The sequence below is a fragment of the Solenopsis invicta genome, chromosome 10 (assembly GCF_016802725.1).
Source record: "Solenopsis invicta isolate M01_SB chromosome 10, UNIL_Sinv_3.0, whole genome shotgun sequence".
In the NCBI taxonomy this organism is placed as follows: domain Eukaryota; kingdom Metazoa; phylum Arthropoda; class Insecta; order Hymenoptera; family Formicidae; genus Solenopsis; species Solenopsis invicta.
The window spans coordinates 4,987,238-5,011,044 of record NC_052673.1 but is presented as its reverse complement, the minus strand read 5'-3'; the positions used below and the strand labels follow the sequence as shown (position 1 = coordinate 5,011,044).

Genomic DNA, 23,807 nt, shown 5'->3' with positions numbered 1-23,807 from the left:
AATTATACTTTTTAAAAGGAATGATTTTGCCAAATTTTATTTTGAAAGTGTGACTCTTTAGCTTTAAAACGCCGTATTTGAAAGTCTTTAAACGTTTTTTGTTGCGAAGATATGATTTTTTGAAGGAAAACTGGATTTTTGACCAATTTCTCATTTTTGCTTAATCAATTTTCTTTCATTTTTAATCATTTTTTTTCATAACTTTACAATAAATTATTTTTTGGCAATGCCAATTGTGCAGTCACACTCCTGAGATTTTGAACTTTTGTTTAAAAAAAAAAATTGTAGAAAAATATTGATTGTAATCAAAGTTATGGCTTCTCAAAGTTAAAAAAGTCTCCCAGACCCAAAAATGTGTTTCCGTATTTTACAGGATCGGTGTGTTTAAGAGTTAAGAACAAAAGAGTGATATTAATCTCAAAGATACAGAGATGTTATCTATGTGTATATTTTAATATTCTATATAATTTGAAAAAAAAAAGATAAATTTATTTTAATTGTTTGAGTATTGTTACTCCTCTCAATAGCTTGTATATAAATTATAGCATTGACCTGTGATATATATTGATGTTTCATACGTTTCAACGTTCGCTCAATTAAGAGATTAGTAATAATAGTTTTAACACTCTAAAATTTTCATATGACTGTCATTGTTCATCAGATTGTTAGTTATCATGTAAATTAGTTTAATGAAACGAAATTTAAATGATAAACTTTAATGGATATCAAATGTTTAATGTATGATTGTTGGTATATTTAATTTTGAAATATGATTGAATCTAAATATTATTGTAAATTTTTCATAAGAAAAACTTGAACAATTATTACATTGGTAGATAAGATTTGTGCGTAAGTAATTTTTAATGTTGTTTACGACTATGGCCATGACTTATTCAAAGAAATCTGCTGTAACATGCAATCATTATAATGTCAGCTTAAGATTCGTTTTATACACATGATATAAAGTTTATGATTATTAATATTGTATTAAACATGTCAGTTCGATATTCGTGTGCATATTAGATTTATATAGGACAAGTAAGTCCAAAACATACACACGGCACGCGGCATCATTAATGCTTATCTATCTGAAGTTAACTGCGTTTTGGATTTTTTATAGTACATACATGTGTATTTATTTTTACAACGTCTGTACTACTCCGTACAAATTAGTCTTATGTGGTATTCATTTTAAGATTTTGCAACGTTTATACTACTCATTATATGTTAGTCGTTTTGTGATATAAATGTCATTGTTTTTGAAACATTTATACATTTATACATGTTGATAATGTTTATATTCTTGGTATGTATACTTGGTCTGTTTACTCCTGCTCTGCTCTGTAATTCGCAGATGCGCTGAGTGATGGTGAATGATCTTTTATCGTCTCTTGTAAGTGCTCAGTTTTTAACGCTCTGTATACAGGGTGATTCAAAATAACATATGGTCCCGAAACTGTCATATTTGTAATCAAATTCTGAGACAATTTTTCCTTTTGCAAAAATTTGCCCGGAACTTAGTTTTCAAGTTACAAGAAGAATTAGCGTATGATGGGTCGGATACAAGTGGTAGACAGGGGCGGCGCGACTCATTGTTACACGCGGGTGTTTCCGTGAGGCATCTCCTGCGTTCAACTGACTGACAAAAGTACACGAACAGCACATTCCTATTTAAATTTTTTCTCACTCTCTCTCTCTCTCTCTCTCTCTCTCTCTCTCTCTGTCACTTTAATTATGCTACATTTAACTTGTCAAATTTCGATCTTTGTCATCCGGCCGTCAAATATCGGAATGACCATGAAATCTTCAAGTTTACATTATTACAATGAATGTACATATGCCCGCGAATAATAAAATTTAATGTAAGTTAGATTACTTAAATATCATTTGCAAGTTAAAAGTAGCACTTTTAAAACGTACAAAAAGGGATGAAAGGGGGGGATAGAGGGGGGGGGGGTTCAAACAAGTTTAAGCACGTTTATTCACGCATACGGCGATCAGCTTATTGTTTCCACGATGCGACAGTTCAATTTAAATTTGTCCTTTATCCAAATCTATCCCTTGAAGTTGTTTCACATTTCACCACATTTACACTATTTACTCTGCACTTGATCGATAAATGCGGAACTACGCGACGAACCGATCGATCGACTTTATTAATTACTATTAATCACTACTTTGATCACTACAATCATTCGATGCGTTAAAATTATTCGAAGAAACACGTGTTTACGTTACGATCACACAACACGTGTTTACTCGACGATATCACTGGATATTATTGGTTATGTCGTTATAAGAGTGTCAAACGATTGGTTAAAGCCATAAGTCAAAACGGGGCAATTCAAAATTAAAAATATTGATTAACGATTTGCATCAATACAATTTATTAGAAAAATGTTGCAAATGCATGTTTATCATTATTTGTGAAAAATTATATGATCCATAAGTGATTTTATCAAGATAACTATTATTTGTTCAAAATATTCAAGAAATTTTATCAAAATCAATTTCTTCTAAATATTTTTTTTTTATTTCTTATTTTTTGTTATTTGCGAAAACTAAAAATATTCCTCGAAATAAAATACTTGGTTACCCTGAAAAGAGCAGGTTATCCGTTGATGCAAAGAGATTTTAAAAATTATATCCTTGAAGATTTCTTCATAATAAATGTCGCATCGTGGAAACAATAAACTGATCGCCGTGTGCGTGAGTAAACGTGCTTAAACTTGTTTGAAGACCTCCCCCCCCCTCCCGTCTCACTCTCGGTCTCTTTCTTTCCTTTCTTATGCGTTTTAAAAGTGCTACTTTTAACTTGCAAATGATATTAAAGTAATCTCATTTGTATTAAGTTTTATTATTTGCGGGCGGACATTCATTATAATAATGTAAACTTACTTGAAGATTTTACAGTTATTCCGATATTTGACGGCCAGATGACAAATCGAAATTTGACAAGTTAAATGTAGCATAATAAAGTGACAGAGAGAGGGGAGGGGGAGGGAGAGGAAAAGTGGGAGGGAGGGAGAGAGAGTTTAAATAGAAATGTGCTGTCCGTGTACTTTTGTCAGTCATTTGAGCGCAGGAGGCGCCTCACCAAAACACCCGCGTATAATAGTGCCCCTGTCTATCACTTGTATCCAATTCGTCATACGCTAACTAATTTTTCTTGTAACTTGAAAACTAAGTTCTGGACAAATTTTTGCAAAAGAAAAAAATTGTCTCAGAATTCGATTACAAATATGCCAGCTTCGGGACCAATATGTTATTTTAAATCACTTTGTATAAGAACATTGTCAGACAAATAACCATACATAAATGTAGATGGATATATGATGCGTGCGTGCAAAGCGAAATAAATGTAAAATATTAGTTTTTAAGCAATACCGACTAAATTAAGGAAGAATTATTTATTAAGAATAACCTATGCCATAATTTTACTTTCTATTTCCTTTTTAATAGAGTTATTATTTTTTGCAATATTTCTTTATACTTTATTTTGCGTTTTTTGTAATACGAAAGTCGTATTAACATCTATACGTGGTTTTTAAGATGGTCATTATGACGTATTCTATAACTATTAACGGTTGACTGTAAAACAGTTACATTACAAGTTTTAATGTTGTTAATGCGACGTTAGAAATTAGTCGTATAGATTTCCCATTAACAATAAGTTGATGTAAACATTTTAATGACATTACTACATATATTGTATTTTTTAGTATATATTATTGTATTATAGTGCGAGATTGTAAGAATAGTTTTAAAGAAAGTTGCATAAATGTTTCTATATCTATTATGCCACTAGATTGTGCTCCTTGGGGTAACATATTCTATATCGAAATGAGAACGTTACACTTCAGATAGATCATGGATATAGAAATATAGGGACAGCGCATAAGCTCACAAGATAGACGAGGGGTGTGATGCTAAAATGCGGGGGGCGACTGTGCCTTTTTTTATAATTGGGGGATGCATTACCGCATTTCCGTGCCTTGCGGGGACAGGGCACGGGGTATGTGGGGCTTCCAACCCAATCAGGGCCGGTATACCCACTAACCCCAACTGTTTCCGGCGTCTGAATTCGGGACGGATCACGGAATCGGGCAGAGCATGCACCGCGATCTGTCCTAAGATGGGGCGACTGTGCCTAAGTCAACTTCAGATAAATTATTTACTATCAACTTCAGATAAATTATTGTATATAAATATACATATTGAATGACCGTGAACGTGTTCTGTCAGATTCTTAAAAATATCAGTTTCTATAAAGTTTGATAAAATTTATTTGTTAAATAGTGGCCATATATGATACTTCTTAATTTTGGTTTTACATTTACGAACAATTAATATCACATCATGGGAAGGTTGTATTAATCCTCGATTTTTTATATGTATGTACAGTCGTGAGCTAAAAGGTTGCAACACATTTTCTTTGATGATTTTTGGAATGTAGATTTGCTCATCGAATGGCGAACGGTTCTTATCTGTGGATCCAACCAATTACGTTCGCCGATTGATGAGTAAGTCTACATTCCAAAAACCATCGAAGAAAATGTGTTGCAACCTTTTAGCTCACGACTGTACACCCAGCGACTTTGATTCTGTCCATTGGGAAATTTACCAAATTGAGAAGTCGCTATCTTTCTACATAGTTGCAGTTCATCAGTGTAACGACTAGAGTTTATTGGTTGTTACGTTAATCATGAACTGTAAATATGTATAAAGATAGCGACTTATCCGTTTGGAAAATTTTTTCATGGACAGAATTAAAGTTGCTGGGTGTACAGTCGAGAGCTAAAAGGTTGCAACACTTTTTTTTGATGGTTTTTGGAATGTAGATTTGCTCATCGATCGGCGAACGTAATTGGTTGGATTCACAGCTAAAAACCAATTACATTCGCCGTTCGATGAGCAAGTCTACATTTCAAAAATCATCGAAGAAAATGTGTTGTAACCTTTTAGCTCACTGTATGTATAGTCGCTTGCATTATAGTTGCGACACTTTTCTTTCGATGAACGCGCAACTATAACGAGAGTTGAAAACGTGATTAGTTCTTATTTGTGGATCCAACTAATTACGTTCGCCGCTCGATGAACAAGGCTACATTTCAAAAATCATCGAAGAAAATGTGTCGCAACTATAAGTTAGGCGACTGTACATCTGTCAACACTTGCGCACACGCACGGTAACGGCCAATTAGACTTAGGCACACTTTACCTCGTCGCAACGTCTTGCAGTGGCTTCTTTCCCTCTCTCCCGCATCCCAATGCTCTGTCTCTATATTTCTTTTCTATATTCATGAGATAGATATCAATGACACCATGTACAGTCGTGAGTTAAAAGGTTGCAACACATTTTCTTTGATGGTTTGATGGTTCGATTCTTAATTGGTTGGATCAGGTAAGAACCAATGATGTTCGCCATTTGATGAGCAAGTTTACATTCCAAAAACAATCGAAGAAAATGTGTTGCAACCTTTTAGCTCACGATTATACATGTTATTGTTTTCTCTTATTTCATTCGAAAAATCGAGACTAAAGATATAAGTCTATTGTTTTCTAATTATTAGTATTGCTCATCATTGATCGATTTTTTAAGGTAATTACGATGGCATATATCAAACCATATTATTAAACTTTATAATACTTTCCCTTATGTAATTTTTTAATAATGTTATATCCATTGTTTTTTTTCTTTAACAAGGAATTTTTATAAGTCTGCAAGTGATACGATTTAGAAAAGTCTCTCAAATTGCACTACAGATGCCAAAATCGCAGTTTCTTTACCGTTTACAGAAACTACGGGTGCTTTCCAGCTACGAAACACAGTCATACACCGTATTACACAGTGTTGACTTATGATTGGAACACTGCTTCTGTCGAAGCTAGACATATTTGATCTCCCACGGATAAATATCAATCTTTTGACATTGTTTTCAAAATCGCGCAAAAACTAAGGTTAAGGATGTTTATTAGGAAAAACAGTAGACGTTTCAATGAGACCAAATGTAAAAATCAAGTATCTATGAGCGACACAAAACTGGCTACACAACATTTTTACTGTGTACGGTTGTGTTGACTTGTGTTGTAGCTGGAAAGTACCCTTACACTAGCTTGTTTTATTTTATGTAAAGTTTTATTTCATTAGTGTTGCAAAATTTTTTTTACGGAATTGCTTTATTTCTTTTCTATTTTATTTAATCTTATTTTCAGCCTCTATACTTTCTAAGAACACGATTCGTAGATTCTGGACACCACTTATCTTTCGACAATTTCCAGTTTGCTATAAAAAAAATCACTATAATCAAAATCATCTCTATTAAGCTAGCAGGATCAAATTAACAAAATTGAATGGGGCCTATTAAACTATTTAGTGCTCATTTTGTGCTAATTTGTACCACATGTCATTTAAAAGAAATTCATGGTGCTGCTGATATCAAGCTGGTACGATTACAAGGAAAACAAGAAAAAAAATGTAAATAACAGTAATGATTTTATGCTAATTTATGCCACACAATAATTTTATGCTTTATGCCATTTAGAAGAAATTCATTGTAAAAAAAATTAGTATTATATATAAGAATTTATTATTATACATAATTAGTACTGATTTTGTGTTAATTTGTATTATATAATTCTAAATTATTACTAATAATTTAAATAATTTAGATATATAATAATAAATATAAATAATTTTGGGAGGAAGCTCGAAATTTACCATTAAGCTGGACCCTTCTTTATATCAGAAAAAATATATAAAGTAGCCAAATAAAAGAAGTATTAAACCACAGTTTGCTGTTAATTTGTTGCTCTAAAGCTCGTACATTGTTTAAATACTTTTTTACATTGCATTTATACATTTATAAAGTACTTGTATTTTTATGCATTTATACATTTATATATTTTTATACTCTATACTTTTTTATACTTACATTTGTTTTTATTTATTCTTATTTTTACAATCTTTTATGTTACTACTCTGTATCAAGCGAAATACGCATATCATTGTGACGTGCTAACTTGTCGCACTTTACGTCCGTCGAAGTGACGTCTCAACTGATTCAAAACGTGATTGACACACCGCTATTAACTAATGGCCAAATTTTTAGTGACAAAACTGATCGACTAATTTTGAAAAGTTCTGGGTTTTATACATACTATGGATTATGTACTATAAAATACTTGTTTTATGTACGTAATACAGTATACTAAGCAAAATGTATGATTATATTTGGTAATAGCATACAAACATATCGTTTTATTTTATATATGTAAAATAAAAAAATCTGTAATATACATGTTTTTAATTTATTTTAGAATTAATATTTTGGGTTTATGGGTGATAGTAGAGGAGCATACAAGCATTAAAAAAATAATTTAATTGATTAGCAATTTAATTTGTTGATATTACATCGGGATTCTTTTTTAAAAATCTGTTTAAGTCCGGCAAAATTACGGCGCACAGTTTGGGGAAATCTTGTAAATGTTTATAAATTTACCTAAAAAATTATGAACACAAAGAACTGCTTTTGACCGCTAATGACGTAGTCGTCATTTTAATGTGTTAAAAAATATATATTGTATATATATATATATATATATATATATATATATATTATTTTATTTGTAGATATAAAATAAATAAAATATAATTATATATTTTGTCTATCAAATATTGTACGTACGCAATATATTTAAAAACCTAAATTTTTACATTTCCTATATTGATTGTATATAGGAGTTGTAACATTGTTAATTTTTAGAAGGAATAAAGTCGATTTTTAAAATCTTACAACTTTTGTTTAGTATAAATATTTATTATGATTTAATGCATTGCAAAATAAGTTTCTTATAATTGAATTGTCAATTTTGAAAAAGTATTGTTTCAATTTTTTTTTGAAATATGATTTTTTGTACTTTTTTATTTTGCTACGAGAACGGTTCATATCTTGTATTTGAAAAAAGAAGAAATAATTGGTTTATAAGTTTCAAAAAGGTATCGTCTATTGAACAAGAACATCCCGAAGATTTTTGATTCTTGGCATTCTATTTTATAAATTCTCTGATCATTTTTCAAATGTTCACGATATTAATATAACATAAGTTTTTTGTGATTTTTACAAACTACTTTCAGTGTTGATTTTTAATTTTTTCACAGTAAGGAAGTAAACTGTTCTTTTGACAATTTTAAGTGTATTTGTTTTTTTTATTGATAAAAACCGGTTATCTTATAAATATGCATTGTTTTGAAAAGGAGTCATGTCTGAACATTTAAATTTAATCCGGTCAAAAACAAATTTCAAAAAGGGTTACCACTACCAGTAAATTATTAATAAATTACAATTATAAATTACAATTATAAATAAATTACCAATAAAGTGTTTATGCAAATTTTTATGGTATTGATTCAAATAATTAGAAAGAAAGCGTTTTTTTTTGTTTCCTGTAAAATTTTGGATTTGAGAACATGACACCTTTTCGAAATTGACAATTCAAGTACACTCTTAGCAATTAATAAACATTGATCATAAGAATTTTATCGTGTATAGTATACACTGTATGCTATGTAATAATTTTTTTTATATAAATAAATATAGTATAACATTAATGAATCTTTATTCTTTAAAATTTATAAACTGAAATAGATATTAAACAAATAAATAAAGATATCTCTTCAAAAGATAGATTATTTTCGTACATATGTAATAACATATAATGTTGTATTTGTAAATACAAGTATCACATAAATAAAACTGCAGCTTTTAAAATAGAAACTCGAATCAGCATAAAATTAATAAAGATATTTTTTTTTCTAAAACTAATGCTTTGCAATCACGTATTTTATAATGTAGATGTATGAAAATAATATACTTTTTTAGGTTTTAACAGGATTTGTCAGCGTCTAGATCGTCTAAATTGTCTGAACTATAATTTATTTTTTGATTTTTTCTTTCCAGAAATAAATATCAATAAAGATATTATTTGAATAATTAATAATTGAATTTAGAACGCGTTTTGTGTACAATACAATCAATTAATATTTCTTGTGTGATTTTACGTACAATTTCTGATTCTTTCGAACTGTGTGTCGTTACTTTTGGATTTAAACACAATTCTTAGATTAAATCAGAAAAGTACTATTACAGAATTGAATCTAGATTTCCCTACATTTTATGCGAGCGTCCTAACTAGTTCCCACCGAGATGTTTATTTCAGCGCTAAGATTCTGTTATATCCGTATAGACCTATTTTTTTTAATTGCGTCATTGTTTGAAGTTTAAAATTGTCTGAATTAAGTTTTTCTTAATTTATTTTTTGATTTTTTTTCCTATAATAAGTAAATATCAATAAAGATTATTGTTTGAAGTAAAAAAAGCATGTAAAATATAGATTGTGGAAGAGCTTAAAAATATATAACATTAATAGAAATAGAAGTAAAAACAGTTAGTATCAGTATTGAACATATTGTAATTAAATGCTATCTAATTAGTATATGGATGAAGAAAGTATTCTGCAATTGATAAATGTATTCTTAGTATGTAAAGTATTACAGTATACTTTTGAGCAATATTAGCCAAAGAAATAACAATGATATGAAATAATACAATGCTTGAAATCACATATTTAAACAATTAAAAGGGAACAACAAAATCTTACATTTATTATTTTTAAATTGTTTTTTATAAATTCGAAATTCCGTGCGTCCTTTTACATAGAATAAACACATAATCTTTTGCTTGTTATTTCTTATTTAAATTATACTTTAAATAATCTGTTAAGAAATTTTCTCATAAAATTTTTTCAATATGTATTGTAATTATATAGTGCTCGCCAAAAGTTTGAGGACACCTAAATAATTTTTGAACGAATCTAGATAACAATGTAATAAAAAATATAGAATAGGAAAGTATCGATACCCTTCAATTAGGGAATTACCGATATACTAACATTATATTTTTTATTGCATTTTCTTGTAGTCGATTTCGAGAGCTTTCCAAAACTACAAAAAAGTTTACTTTTGTTAAGTATTTTTCGAGTTATGACGCTTGAAAGTTACAGTACACTGTAGCTTTCAAGCTTCACAACTCGGAAAATACTCAATGAAAATAAACTTTTTTATAGGGTTTTGGAAAGCTCTTGACATCAGCTATTAGATTCTGGAATCAAAAATAGGTTGTTTTGTTTAAAAAATGTGTTAATGTGATTTTGATGTGACCTTGGCGACGACGCAATTCAAGGTCAAACTGATAAGATCAGTAAATAACTTTTATGATCTTATATTACCTTTCCAAATTTCAACTTGTTATCTAGATTTGTTTAAAAATTATTTAAATGTCCTCGAACTTTTGGCAGGCATTGTATATAGATGGCTTTATTACTTTGAAAATTTATTTCTGAAACAGAAGTTTCAACAAAAAAATGTAAGAATATTAAAAACCATACAATAAGACAGAAAACAAGATCAATTTCCTCATTATCAATACATGAAGATTTGGATAAGCAAAAAATTTCTGTATTATGTTAAAATTTATTTGGGTATGAAATTGATATAGTAAATTCTTAAAAAACTTTAATACTTTAGACTGAATGAACGAAACTGCACGCAAGAATATTCATTAAATAATGTGTTTTTGAGATTGAAGTGTTAATGCAAAGATTTCTGAAAAAATAGATTGTTTAATAAATATTTTAACATAATACAGAATTTTTTTGTATATCCAAATCTTCATGTGTTGATAATGAGGAAGTTGATCTTGTTTTTTGTCTTATTGTGTGGTTTTTAATATTCTTACATTTTTTGTAAAAACTTCTGTTTCAGAAATGAATTTTTGAAGTAATAAAGCTATCTATATACAGTGCCTGCCAAAAGTTCGAGGACATTTAAATAATTTTTAAACGAATCTAGATAGCAAGTTGAAATTTGCAGAGGTTATATAGGATCATGAAAGCTATTTACTGATCTTATCAGTTTGACCTTGGATAGCGTCGCCAAGGTTAGATTGATATCACATTAATTTTTTTAAATGAAACACTATTTTTGATTCCAGAATCTAATATCTGATGTCAAGAGCTTTTCAAAACCCTACAAGAAAGTTGATTTTCGTTGAGTACTTTTCGAGTTGTGAAGCTTGAAAGCTACAGTGTCCTGTAACTTTCAAGCGTCATAACTCGGAAACTACTTAACAAAAATAAACTTTTTTGTAGTTTTGGAAAGCTCTTGAAATCGACTACAAGAAAATGCAATAAAAAATATAATGTTAGAGTATTGGTCATTCCCTAATTGAAGGGTACTTTTCGATACTTTTCTAACATTTTATATTTTTTATTGCATTTTTTTTAGTCGATTTTGAGAACTTTCTAAAACCTTATAAGAAAGTTTATTTTTGTTAAGTACTTTCCGAGTATTTCTACATTTTTTGTAGAAACTTTTGTTTCAGAAATAAATTTTTAAAGTAATAAAGTCATCTGTAATTACAATACATAGAAAACAAATTTTTTGAGAAAATATCTTAAAAGATTATTTAAAGTATACTTTAAATAAGAAATAACAAGTAAAAAATTATGTATTTATTCTATGTAAAAAAACGCAGAGTTTCGAATTTATAAAAAAACAATTTTGAAATAATTTGTAAGCGAAAAAAATGGAGGTTTTTTTTATGTAAGCGTTATATGTAACTTGTATGTTTTGACGAGAGTTCTATCCCTTGTCGAAATTTTCTGTAATGAGATGCTTCTAACGGAAAAAAATGTAATTTTCAATGTAAAATAAAATTTTTTGCATCATTACGCGTAAGAATATTGTACGGTATTGGCAGTGCGAAGTTGCAGAGGCAACTAGCAACGTAGTGGCGAGCGGTCACGTATACTACCAGGCGGGCGGTTCACTGACGTATGTCTATTTAAAGGACGGCGCTGATTGGATTAGTTTTACATAATAATTACTGCTTTATCAAGCATTATAGAAAAGAATGGTTAAGGACTTTTTGACTCTGTTTTTAGCAAGGAATGACACTGTATAATAAGTGGGTGTTTTTTAAGAAGTACCCTGTATATTGACTGATGTCTCTCGATTCCGGTAACTATTAGCGAATTATATTTATATATTATGTTTGACATTTAACTTAATCTAACAATCATCGTCACGTGTTGAGAAGAGGCAAAAAAACCCGAAATGTCCATGGTTAGAGTGAAAAACATTGAGTTAAAACTCGAGTTAAAATTATATATTTTATCATTAACATCTATATTGATGGTTCTTTATTGACCTGTTTTGATAACGTAACATTGCTTATGCACATATAGAGCTAGAACTATATCTTATCAGGAAAAAAGTTTTAGTTAAAATTTCATTCTTTTTCACTCTTTGAAATATTAATTGAGAGTTATAGGACACTTTGTATATTATGTGCAAACATTTAAAGGTATTATTTAATTTTTTTTGTCTACAGATTTTGTAACTAATTTAAAATATTACATGTCATTTATCACTGTACGAATAACAATGTAAAGTTACATTGAGACAAAAATTGTCTTAATTTCAGTAAATATAAAATTAGATTTACTTAATTTTAATAAGTAATGTTTAGAGTATAGAGATTTCATCTTATAGTAAAGGATTAAAGTTAAAAAGCGACTTGTTGAAAAATTTGAATCAAATTCAGATTTAATATATTACAGCGTACTATTTATAAAATCTAATAACTAATTGTTAAAGTATTATTGAACCGGATTTTTAACAATAATAAAAAAACGTAGAGTAAATATTTTTTAAATTCACGTTTTCAAACAAAAATAAAGATGTGAGTTACTTATAAGAAATACTTTTTAAAACAATTTATTAAATGAGATGGTATTATGGACACTTATTTATATTTTATACAATAACTTTGTTAACAATCATCAGAAAGGTCGCGACACTTTCTTTCGATTGATTTCGGAATGCTCATCGAGCGATTAATTCTTATTTATGGATCTAACCATTTATTACATTCAATTGCTCTATGAACAAAACTGAGGGTGCAAATCTATGTAGCAGAATAGTGTAGAGGCCTGGGCACAACAGAAGAATATTAGATATTAGGAATAGGAATTAATATTTTAGGATTAGTTTCCTCAATAAATACTACAGATAAATAATAAGTTATATTATATCTTGTACGGCACATTTATGTTTTACGTTCTATTCGTATCCATTGTGCGTTAATTTAATATTTATTGAGAAAACTGATACTAAAATTATAATTCTTATTCCTAATATCTCATATTTCTCTATTGTGCGCAGGCCCTAACGCGGAACAAAAACAATCAATTACGAGCGTTCCTCAGTTTTTGAAATAGTTTTCAAAAACTGCTAAATGCTCGTAATTGGTTCCGCTCTCGTTCCGCGTTACCCTATTCCGCTTCGGGTTCGCACCTGAGGGTAATTATCCATGAGAACATCTCTATCACCTCTAATTTTGACAAAATTAATTTTACTCGGGGCATTTTTTAACGAAAGAATCTGGCAAAAAATGTCACTACTCCGCGAATTGAGATATTAATTGTTAAGCCTATTCTATATGAAATCCATAACAGAATATAAGCATAAATAAGATAGTTAGACCAATGAGCATAAAGATACCATATTGATTTACGTAAGATTCTCATTGGTCTAGCGGCCATATGTTATGCTTATGCTATACGATGCATTTCATATATGTAGAATTGGCTTTGAAGTTGACGACTATTTAAGTTAGGAAATCTGTTATACGAAGTGCAGTAACAGAAGTATGTTCTGTAACCATATGCATTTTGGTTACTTTCTACTAGAGTGCGCGACATTTAAAATTACAATATAAAATATACAATGAAAATTTTGAGAGATTCAGGCTCGAACCTTAGTTATTTTTTTGCAATAAGATTGTTCACAGTTTCTCCGGGGTGTGGATATTTTATACATGTATATGCTTCTAAAGCACTAACAATATTACAAATTCCGATTTTATGACTATTACTATGTACATACTTATGACTTTACACGATCCGACTTAAGGCTGGGACACATAAAAAAACTTAAGCAGTAAAACTTAAGCAGTAAGCGAATTAGCCAATGGCAGTTGAGAACATAAGGCCAAACGTAAGCAGTAGCAAATCCAACACATTGAATTTCTTACTGCGAACGTCTTAATGATTAAGTTTTTCTATGTGCCATGGCCTTTATGCCGAAATTATAACATTGATGTTATAAAACTGGCCAATCACGAGTATTCCTCAGAAGAATGAAAAGACTGATTAGCTAGTATCACAATATCGATGTTGTAACTTCGGCGTAAGTTGGGCTATGCAAACGTAATATTTATTTCAAATTTGACGAATATGCGGTGCGCAGTTTGAATAAGCTGGAAATTGTAAAAATTAAAACTTATTATTTGGCACTAAGAACCGCTATGACTGATATAGGTTTTCTAATCTCATGTTTTAATTTTGTCTATCTAATATGACTTATTATTGTTTATATAGGGTGCGTCAGATAGGTCGCTACCAACGCTAATGCTACCAACACTGTTCATGTAACCAAAATAGCATTAGCGAGCTTCATGAATAGTTTTCAGACTTAACCTTTAAGTGGGTGAACGTTAGTGGACGCGCGCGGCACTGCCGCATCACAAGTTCATTATTTAAAAGTTATAATAATTGGATACATTGTAAAGTCACTATAAAAGCAAGGAAAATATATTTATAATAAAATACAATATTAAAATTTAAATATAACATTAAAGTTTTATGTCTATTCTTTTATAAAATTAATTTGGTTAAACGTAACTAAAAAATTAAAAATAAGATAATTGTTTAAAAATAGACATCCATTTAAAATTAAACGTAGAAAAATAATAACAGTGCTGTTACTGGATAAATAAACTTTTTAAAACATAAAAAAAAAATAATTATAAATAATCAGATATCGTTCATATATCGAAGTACTTACTGCCGATTTAGAATATTTTTGAAACTTATGGCAAGAAAAAGGAAAGGTTTGTTTTTATTTATCTACGTTTTGAGGTACGCGCGGCACTCCATACCGCAAAACTGTGTCTTAATGTTTTCAAAGCGGATAAAAGATTAATTACTTGATAGAAAAAATGCGACAACTACGCTATTTTATGATTGAGATGTTGAATGAGGAATACAAAAGATAATAGAAGAAAGAACTGCATTACCAATGATTTGTCAGGAAAACAAATTTTGCGGCACTCAGTACCGCGGAGTGTCTGCTTAAGGATTAAATAAATGGTGATGTAATGTATCATTCGTGGCAGGGTTTGAAAGAGGTGGGATACTTGATTAATTTCATAATCACAATCATTTATATGCGATTACGAATCACAATTATGATAAGATTTCACTGTTAGACTCGTATTCTTGAATGTACAGGGAATGTTTTTTTTTATCACGTAATGAAAGTTTTTTTTTTCATTTTTCCATTTCAAAAAACCTCGTCAGATAAAAACAGGAAAAAAAAGGAAAATTATCAATCAATTTTTAATTTGTTGTAAATTAGATTCAGTAGTTCCGATGAAAATTAACCAAATCGACCGATAAAGTTTTTTCTTACATAAATCGTATAAGATTCTTTTAAGACTATTATTACATAATAACTTGAAATCTTTTTTTAAATTATTGATATAAACTTGCATTTAATTTTGAGATTTAAAATGCGAATTTATACTGATAGTCCTTATCAATGTACAAATACAATTGCATTTGCAAATGTATTTATAATTGAAAATAAGTGAAAATGTATCAATCTACCAAATTAAAGCAGTAAATGCAATAAAATACTCGTTTTTTTTATAATATACTTTTAATTTGTTTATTAATATTTAATATTTTTATATTTTAGGTTACATTTCTACAGTCACTGTCAATACTGAAAAACTTATAATCACATAACATATATACTATGGATGTTCAGTACTGATATAAAATATTGGAATATATTCTTAATAACGACATTAATTTCTAAAAACAAAGTTTAATTCAAATTTCTCTTTTTTTAATTTCTCTTTTTTCTTTTTTTAAGTTTTTTTTTCTTCCCTTTTTTATTCTTGCTATTTATATACAGGGTGATTCTTAATGGGTGTACCCCACTTTTTACCATAGGAGCACGCATTTGTAATTTCTAATATAATAATATGTTAGAAATACGTATTTGTCGCTAAATCATGCTCCTATGGTAAACAATAAATACAACCGTTGAGAATCACCTTGTATAGTCATAAAATAGACATAATTATAAATTAGTAAATTAATAGAGTCCTTTTGCACTTATATCTTTTGTTCCACCAAAAAAATTTTGATAAAATCATTGAGATTTTGTTGATGAATGGATATCTATTTTTAATAATATTAAAAAGAGATTGCTTTTATGTGCTTTTATAAGTGTTTAGAAAATAAAATGTTTAAATTTTATTTCCTTAACACTTATAATAACGATCATATTAATATATCAGAAGTCTAACAACGAAAAAACTTTATATTTTAACATTCCACATGTGAACAGTATTACCGATAAGTTTAAATATCTTTTTAATAATGAATAAAAAATGAGCATTTTCTATATGGAATTAAATAAGTAAAGTATAGTAAGTATTTAGTAAATTTATCGGGATACAATAAGATAGTTTACTTGTTGATTCACATTCTAATGTATTCTACAAAAATTAGTTGCAGTGAATGTGAGGCTACTTATGAAATTGATGCGGTCAATTATATTTTTTGCCGCGGGAAAGAAGATAAATTCTATTCAATTTTACTGTGTCTTGTGTGCCAGAGCCATACTAATGCACTATTTCTGAAGCGAAAGCATCGGTAGCGCGAAATTGTGACGTAAAATACTACCTCTAGTGACGTCATAGTGTTTTATAGCGCTACCAGTGAGCTACGCGAACAGCGATAGCGCTAGATAGTGCTAATAGTGAGCTATCTGAACGCACCTAAAATGTACAATTAAAACATAATTAGGTTGGGTTTGCTTTGTGTTGCAAAATACTGTAGACATACCGTTTGTTTTTTGTTTCTGAACTCCCTGAATTAGTGTGCACTTAAAATGAAATAGATATATATTTAAAAGTTAGTGAAAGCAAGAAGAAACCCAGTGCAGTCTAGTGCAGGAATAGAAAACAAGCCTATAGAGAGTTACCGTTTTCCTTACGGGAGAACGGAACCTGAAAGATATAACCAAATTTTTATTACGATTGGCCACATTGGTCAATATCAATAACATGAAGCAAGATCAATTTTCTCCGGTTAGAGCTTAGGACCTCTTTCACGAATCTCGGTTAGAGCTAACCGAGAGATTAGTCCATTGGAATTAACCAATCGTATTGCCTATTGTGTGAAATAACAAATGCGATTGGTCAATCCAATGGACTAACCGATCGGTTAGATTGGTGAAAGAGGTTCTTAATCGGCTAATTTTTCTATTGGAATTGATTAATCGCATTTGTCATTAAGTAGAATTTATCAGAAATAACCAATTATGCTTAACACTTAATCGGTCGGTTATGTTAACCGGTGTAAAACTAGTCCCTAATATTTTAATTGTATTTTATATTTTAATTTTTTTAGTTTCTCTAAATTTTGTGCACTTTAATGAAAAGTAACCGAAAATGTATGCGCATGTTGCTATAGAGCAACATGCATATGCATTTTTGATTACACTTCGCTAAAGTGTACGAAATTTAAAGCATGAGCATGTTTTGTTTGTACGATAGGTTTTTTAACCTTAGGTTGGTATTCATTCTTGATTCTTGATTTCAAGATTGTCTTAAGTAATGTCTTAGTCCCGGTCTAGAATGAATGTTGTAAGTCTTAAACCGTAAAAAATTGACCAACTACGATCGATTATTCTCATATTCAACTATGATTGGTCAATTTCTTAAGGCACAAGGCTTACTACATCTATTGTAGACCGGAACTTAAAATGCTAATATGGCTCTCTAATTGCTACAAGAATCGACTATGAATACCGGCCTTAATAGTTATTAACTATAACGATTAATGTCTCGGTTTGTGGGGCAGAGCAATACTTTTTTTATTAGATTTCTTCATTATTTATAAGAATGCGTCAAATGAGATTAATTTTGTTAAAATTGGAGGTGATAAGGGTATTTTACATAATTACTCAAACAACATAAAAATGGTGAGAATTCGAAAACGCATTTTTAAGCCTGTGTTTATATTTTTTTTCTTGTTTTTCGGTTCTCAATCATTTTTCGAGCGATTAACCCCCCTTTTGAAACGCGTCCTATGTGCATTGAGCCTTAGAGTTTTCAAGTGCAGTGGATTTTGACAACAGTAAAGTGTGTGGTTTTGACTCGAGCCGACTCTTGGATTAGTGACGCTATATACCGGAATCATCCAATCAGAACTTAAAATAGAGCATGTGATATTAATCCGACTCGGGTTAAGTTAAAACCCATTGCATTTAAATGTGCTTTACGAATACCGGTCTATTATTACGTTTATACGGCCCGTTTTACTTCGAAATTATAATATCGGCGTTATGTTACTGGCAATTATAAGTATTCCTCTGAAGAATGGAAAGATTATGATTGGCCAGTTTCATAACATTAATGTTATAACTTTATCGTAAATCAAACCGTGTAAACGCTATTAGCGTTTTCGAGTGCAATGGCTTCTAAGGGAGAATTCAGACCTTGACAGAAAAGCAGAAGAGCAAAGGCCAATCCCAGTTCCCGCTGTAAATATTACATTTTGTTTTTCTGCAAATGTATTATCAATGCGAGTTCTGATTGGTTTTTTGCTCTTCTGCTTTTCTGTCAAAGTGTGAACTCTTCTTAAGGGTGAAAATCCATGTAGCGGAGTAGTGTAATGCGGAACGAGAGCGGAACCAATCACAAACATTCCTCAGTTTTCGTCACTTTTTCCGAAAAGTGTGAAACGCTCGTGATTGGTTTCGATTTTGTTCCGCTTTGCTCTATTCTGCTGGGCTGCTTCAGAATAAACGTCTAGGTGCACCCATTCTATCCTTATTTAACATTCGGTAAACAACAGAGATATACGACATCTAGGCGCACCCGGAGGTTTATTCTGAACGCACCCCTGCATGGGTTTGCACCTTAACGCGATTCATGGCGGATTAATGTCGTCACGTGCTCTATTTTAAGTTCTCATTGGATGATTCCAGCATATGGCGTCATTAATCTGACTCGGGTTAAAACTCACTGCACTTGAAAGCGTTATATTACTAATAGCGTTTTCGATTGCAGTGGGTTTTAGCGGTTTTAACCCAGGTTCGTCGCTATTTGTCGGAATCGTCCAATTAGAACGGACAATCGACGATTGTCCGTTCTAATTGGACGATTCCGGCAAATGGCGACAAACTTGGGTTAAAATCCACTATAGTCGAAAACCCTACATGTTTATACGGCTCGATTTACGCCGAAGTTATAAAACATCGGTGTTAATCCTTATGTACACAATGCTAGAAATCTGTCGGAGATCTCTGACAGAGAAAATTGACCAATCGCATTAATCAATTGGTCGAATTGTTTAAATACGATTGGTCAATTCTCTATCCAAGATCTTGGGCCGATTCCTAGCATCGTGTATGTACACCCAAGGACTTTGATTCTGTCCATGGGGAAATTTTCCAAACTGAGAAGTCGCTATCTTTCTACATACTTACAGTTTATGATTATCGTAACGACCAATAAGCTCTAGTCGTTTCATTAATCATGAACTGCGAGTATGTAGAAAGTGGTGACTTCTCAGTTTGGAAAATTTCCCCATGGACAGAATCAAAGTCCTTGGGTGTACAGTCGTGAGCTAAAAGGTTGCAACACATTTTCTTCGATGGTTTTTGGAATGTAAACTTGTTCATCGAACGGCGAACGTAATTGAGTCTTACCTATGGATCCAACCAATTACGTTCGCTGATCGGTAAGCAAGTCTATATTCCAAAAACCATCGAAGAAAATGTGTTGCAACCTTTTAGCTCACGACTGTACACCCACGTTCATCAATTCTGTCCCTCGAAAAATTTTCCAAACTGAGAAGTCACTGGCCGATATTCATAGTCGATTCTTATATTTAAGATCGTCTTAAGTATCATTTTAAGATGTCATCAACCAATCAGAGAGCCGTATTAGCATCTTAAGACGTTACTTAAGACGATGTTGAAATAAGAATCGACTGAATGAATACCGGTGACTATCTTTCTCACATACTCACAGTTCATAATTAACGAAGAAATTATTAATTAAATGACGCTGGAACACAATTTAATATAATAACCAATACAATAATTTAATAATAGTTTGTTTTTAAACTATTATTTATTTTTAGTTTATCTTCTTTTTTATCACGAGAAATTATTAATTATATTTATCGTCAAAACTCGAGTTAGCGGATTAACTTCCGAAAATTTATCGCATTTGACATAAAGGTTGCTTCGCCTTTATGTCAAATGCGGTCGCAAACGGCCGGCGCGGCCTTAAGCTCTAACGTTACGTTTATCATGAACTGCGAGTATGTAGAAAGATAGTGACTTTTCAGTTTGAAAAATTTTCCGAGGGACAGAATCGATGACCGTGGGTATACACAAGGCTTTATGCTATTGTAATCACAAGTATTTCTCTAAAGAATAGAATTAAGGCCACGACACAGGTTTTCGCATAGCTGCATAACCGTAAGCATAAAGAAATTGATTGGTCCATTTCCTTATGCATGTGCTAACGGACCAATCAACTTCCTTATGCATACGGTTATGCAGCTATGCAAAAGCCTGCGCTGTGACCTTTAGCCAGTTTCATAACTACGAATGTTACTAAATCCGATTAATGATGATGTGTAAATGTAGTATATGATTGGTTTCCAATCTTTTACTATTATCACTCGCTGCTGTCGCCGCCGTCGTCAAAAACTAGTTGGAAACGGATCTAGTCTCCCCCTGCGCGCGCGCTCACACATTTGCGCGTATGTACGAGCTCACGCTCGAAGGAGGCACCTTTGCTATTAACGTTGCCAAAAACATCAACCCCAGCGCCTCGAACGAACGAACGAGCGCCGTTGTGGTGTACCGTGTCGTGTCGTGCCGTGCCGCATCTGCGAGCGCCTCTTCCTCCTCCTCTTCCTCCTCTTCTTCCTTCTCTTCTCAGCGTCGATGCTTGTGGTGTCGGTGCGCATCAGTTTTCCCGTTTTCATTTCGTTTTCGCGTGCCTGTTCTTACGACGTAGACTCCACGTATGCGGCCCATTGTCGGCGTGCTTTTGTCCGAAATCGAAGTCTAAGAGGTCAACGGAGTCCGGATTTCGCGTCACCGAATCAGCGGACGCGCTATCGGCACTGCGCAGGTTAAACCGGCGCATTTCAAGGTAACCTAAAAAGTCGCGAAGTGGCGGTGGCGGCGGTGGTGGCGACCGATTCGAGCACGCCGCTCAGGCGACGCTTTCTTCCCCACCTTCATGTGTTTTGAGACGCATTCAAATGAATTTGCTATATTTCATGAACGATTCGCGCTTGGTTAAATAGTCGTAAGATGTATGTGAAATCGCTGATACGCCAAGTATCGCCTCATTTCGACGGACGCTATGGCCGAGTTTAATCTATTTCCACACGAATGACATTGTCAATGTTTGTCCGTGAAACAGCATCTGCTTTAATGTGTACGATTTTTTTATTTAAAAAAAAAAAACTGATTATGATTGTGACACTATAATTCGCTTTAAACTAATTTGCAAACATATTTTGTGTGAGGTACATATTGTTCTGTATAAAATGCACAAGTGACACATTCAAGTACAACAAATCTGGTAAATTGTTGATGTATTAAGCGTCACATTGCAATATATTATTGGAAAAGATGTAATAGAAGTGTACTTGCATATTTTTATTCAGCCATTTTGCATAAAAATGCAGTTATATGATTAATTGAAATGGATAATTATTACTATTGTAAAGAGACAATTACTACATTTACACGTCACCATTAGGTTTGATAGCATTGGTAGTTATAAAACTGACTAATCCTAAGTATTCCTCTGAAGAATGGAACGATTGTAATTTGCCAATTTTATAACTACAGATGTTACCTGATGGATAAACCTTATTAATGGTGACTTGTATAAACATAGGAAGTGATATAACAATATAATTTTATAATTATATACAAATTTAGCTATGTATGTAGAACATGTAACTAATTATAAAATTGTAATAAAATATCCAAATAAGGGAAAGAAAAAGATTTGACAAAGCTTTTTAAGTTGATATAATGGATAAAAGTTTTATTGGATGATCTATTGGAGCAAATGTGTTTATTTGCTGTTTATTTGAAGAATTTTGAAACCATTTATATATAGATTACAAGCAACTTAAACTTTACAAATGTATATGTGAGATACGAATTCTTATAATGAAAGAAATACTTTAACATACCTATTTTCTATTTAAATAATAATAATAATTATATATATATATATATGTACACATACACACATAATTATTCTTGGTTTATAAATTTTAGGAGACGGTGTTCACTGAACCGTGATGCATTGGAGATTCGGCGGTTTTTATCCGAAGACCGACCAGAAGTTAGTGTTGCAAAAGCAGTTTGTGTGACAAAGCCTAAAAGACAGCAAGAGTGCTAAAACATTGTACTAGTTGGACTAAAAGAGGCATCTCCGCTGTGAGTGTCTTGTCAAGATAGATTCTGTTGTCTTCTACTGTTGTTGGAGCAGAAGGGGGAGGGAAGCAGTTGTAATTTCTATATAGTGATACTGAGAGCGCACAGTGAAAACAATAAAAATAGGGGGGGCGGTCTGCTGACCGATGGACAAACGGAAGATGATGCCCAAACGCCCTCGTATGGAGAACTTGAGGGGTCCGATTGCTAACGGACCAATTCAAACACGACCACTAGTTGCACTTCTCGATGGTCGTGATTGTTCTATTGAAATGCCCATCCTTAAAGACGTCGCAACTGTTGCCTTCTGCGATGCACAATCCACCTCAGAAATACATGAAAAGGTAATTAGAATATATAAAACAAAAATTAAACAATTAGAAAAGTTTATTAAAGAATATAAGAGTCTACATAATAAAGAATCTAAAAAAATACTATAATTTGAAAATATTTTATAATATTAAAGCACGTTATAATCATATGCCGTTTAAAAAAGCATTTAGTATTCATGTAGTATGTATTGTACTGAGCAAAAAAGCCTTGATAGATAAATTGAAAATTTGACTGTTTCTGAAATATAAATAATTTTGTATATTAATATTATAACTGACTTATTAATTTCTGCGTGTTACAGTAATTGGATGTGATACGAATAGCAGCTGTTCGTGAAGTGTTCTTCAGACAAAAGAAGCACTAAGTCCTATGGCATTGGTTATTTTTTTTTTATACCATGCAACGTGGAAATTTACATCAATGGTTACAAATCGTATTCTGAATATGTGATTTAATTTCATACTTTATCTATATCGACGCCCAATGCAGAGAATTTTAAGGGCAGTTGAAGAAAATCTTAAAACCAGTGTATAAGGATATTATACGATGCCACAAAAGTCAATGCTCTTGTCTGGAGAATACTTTATAAACGATTACTATATCGATTACTATATTACGTTTAACTATAATTTGATTACATGTAAAAAACAATAAGTCATGATATACAAAATATCTCAAAAATGATTAAATTTTTGAACTATGTTTATTTTGAAACATTTACATCACTGTTGCAATTTATTTTTTACTTATAAGTGGAACCCACCAGCAGTGCATCACAAATTTT

At 31.3% G+C, this 23,807-nt stretch overlaps 1 protein-coding gene across 6 annotated transcripts in view; it reads left to right on the top strand.

Moving 5' to 3' along the window:
* The window catches only part of LOC105207422 (C-terminal-binding protein), a 131,984-nt gene that overhangs the window by 68,207 nt on the left and 39,970 nt on the right, over positions 1-23,807 (top strand). For all 6 annotated transcript variants that reach the window (XM_039454569.1, XM_039454571.1, XM_039454567.1 and 3 more), the window contains exon 2: positions 22,532-23,034. In XM_039454569.1, the coding sequence (XP_039310503.1) occupies positions 22,837-23,034 (198 nt within the window). In that variant the 5' untranslated portion in view covers positions 22,532-22,836. The remainder of the gene's footprint in view (positions 1-22,531; positions 23,035-23,807) is intronic.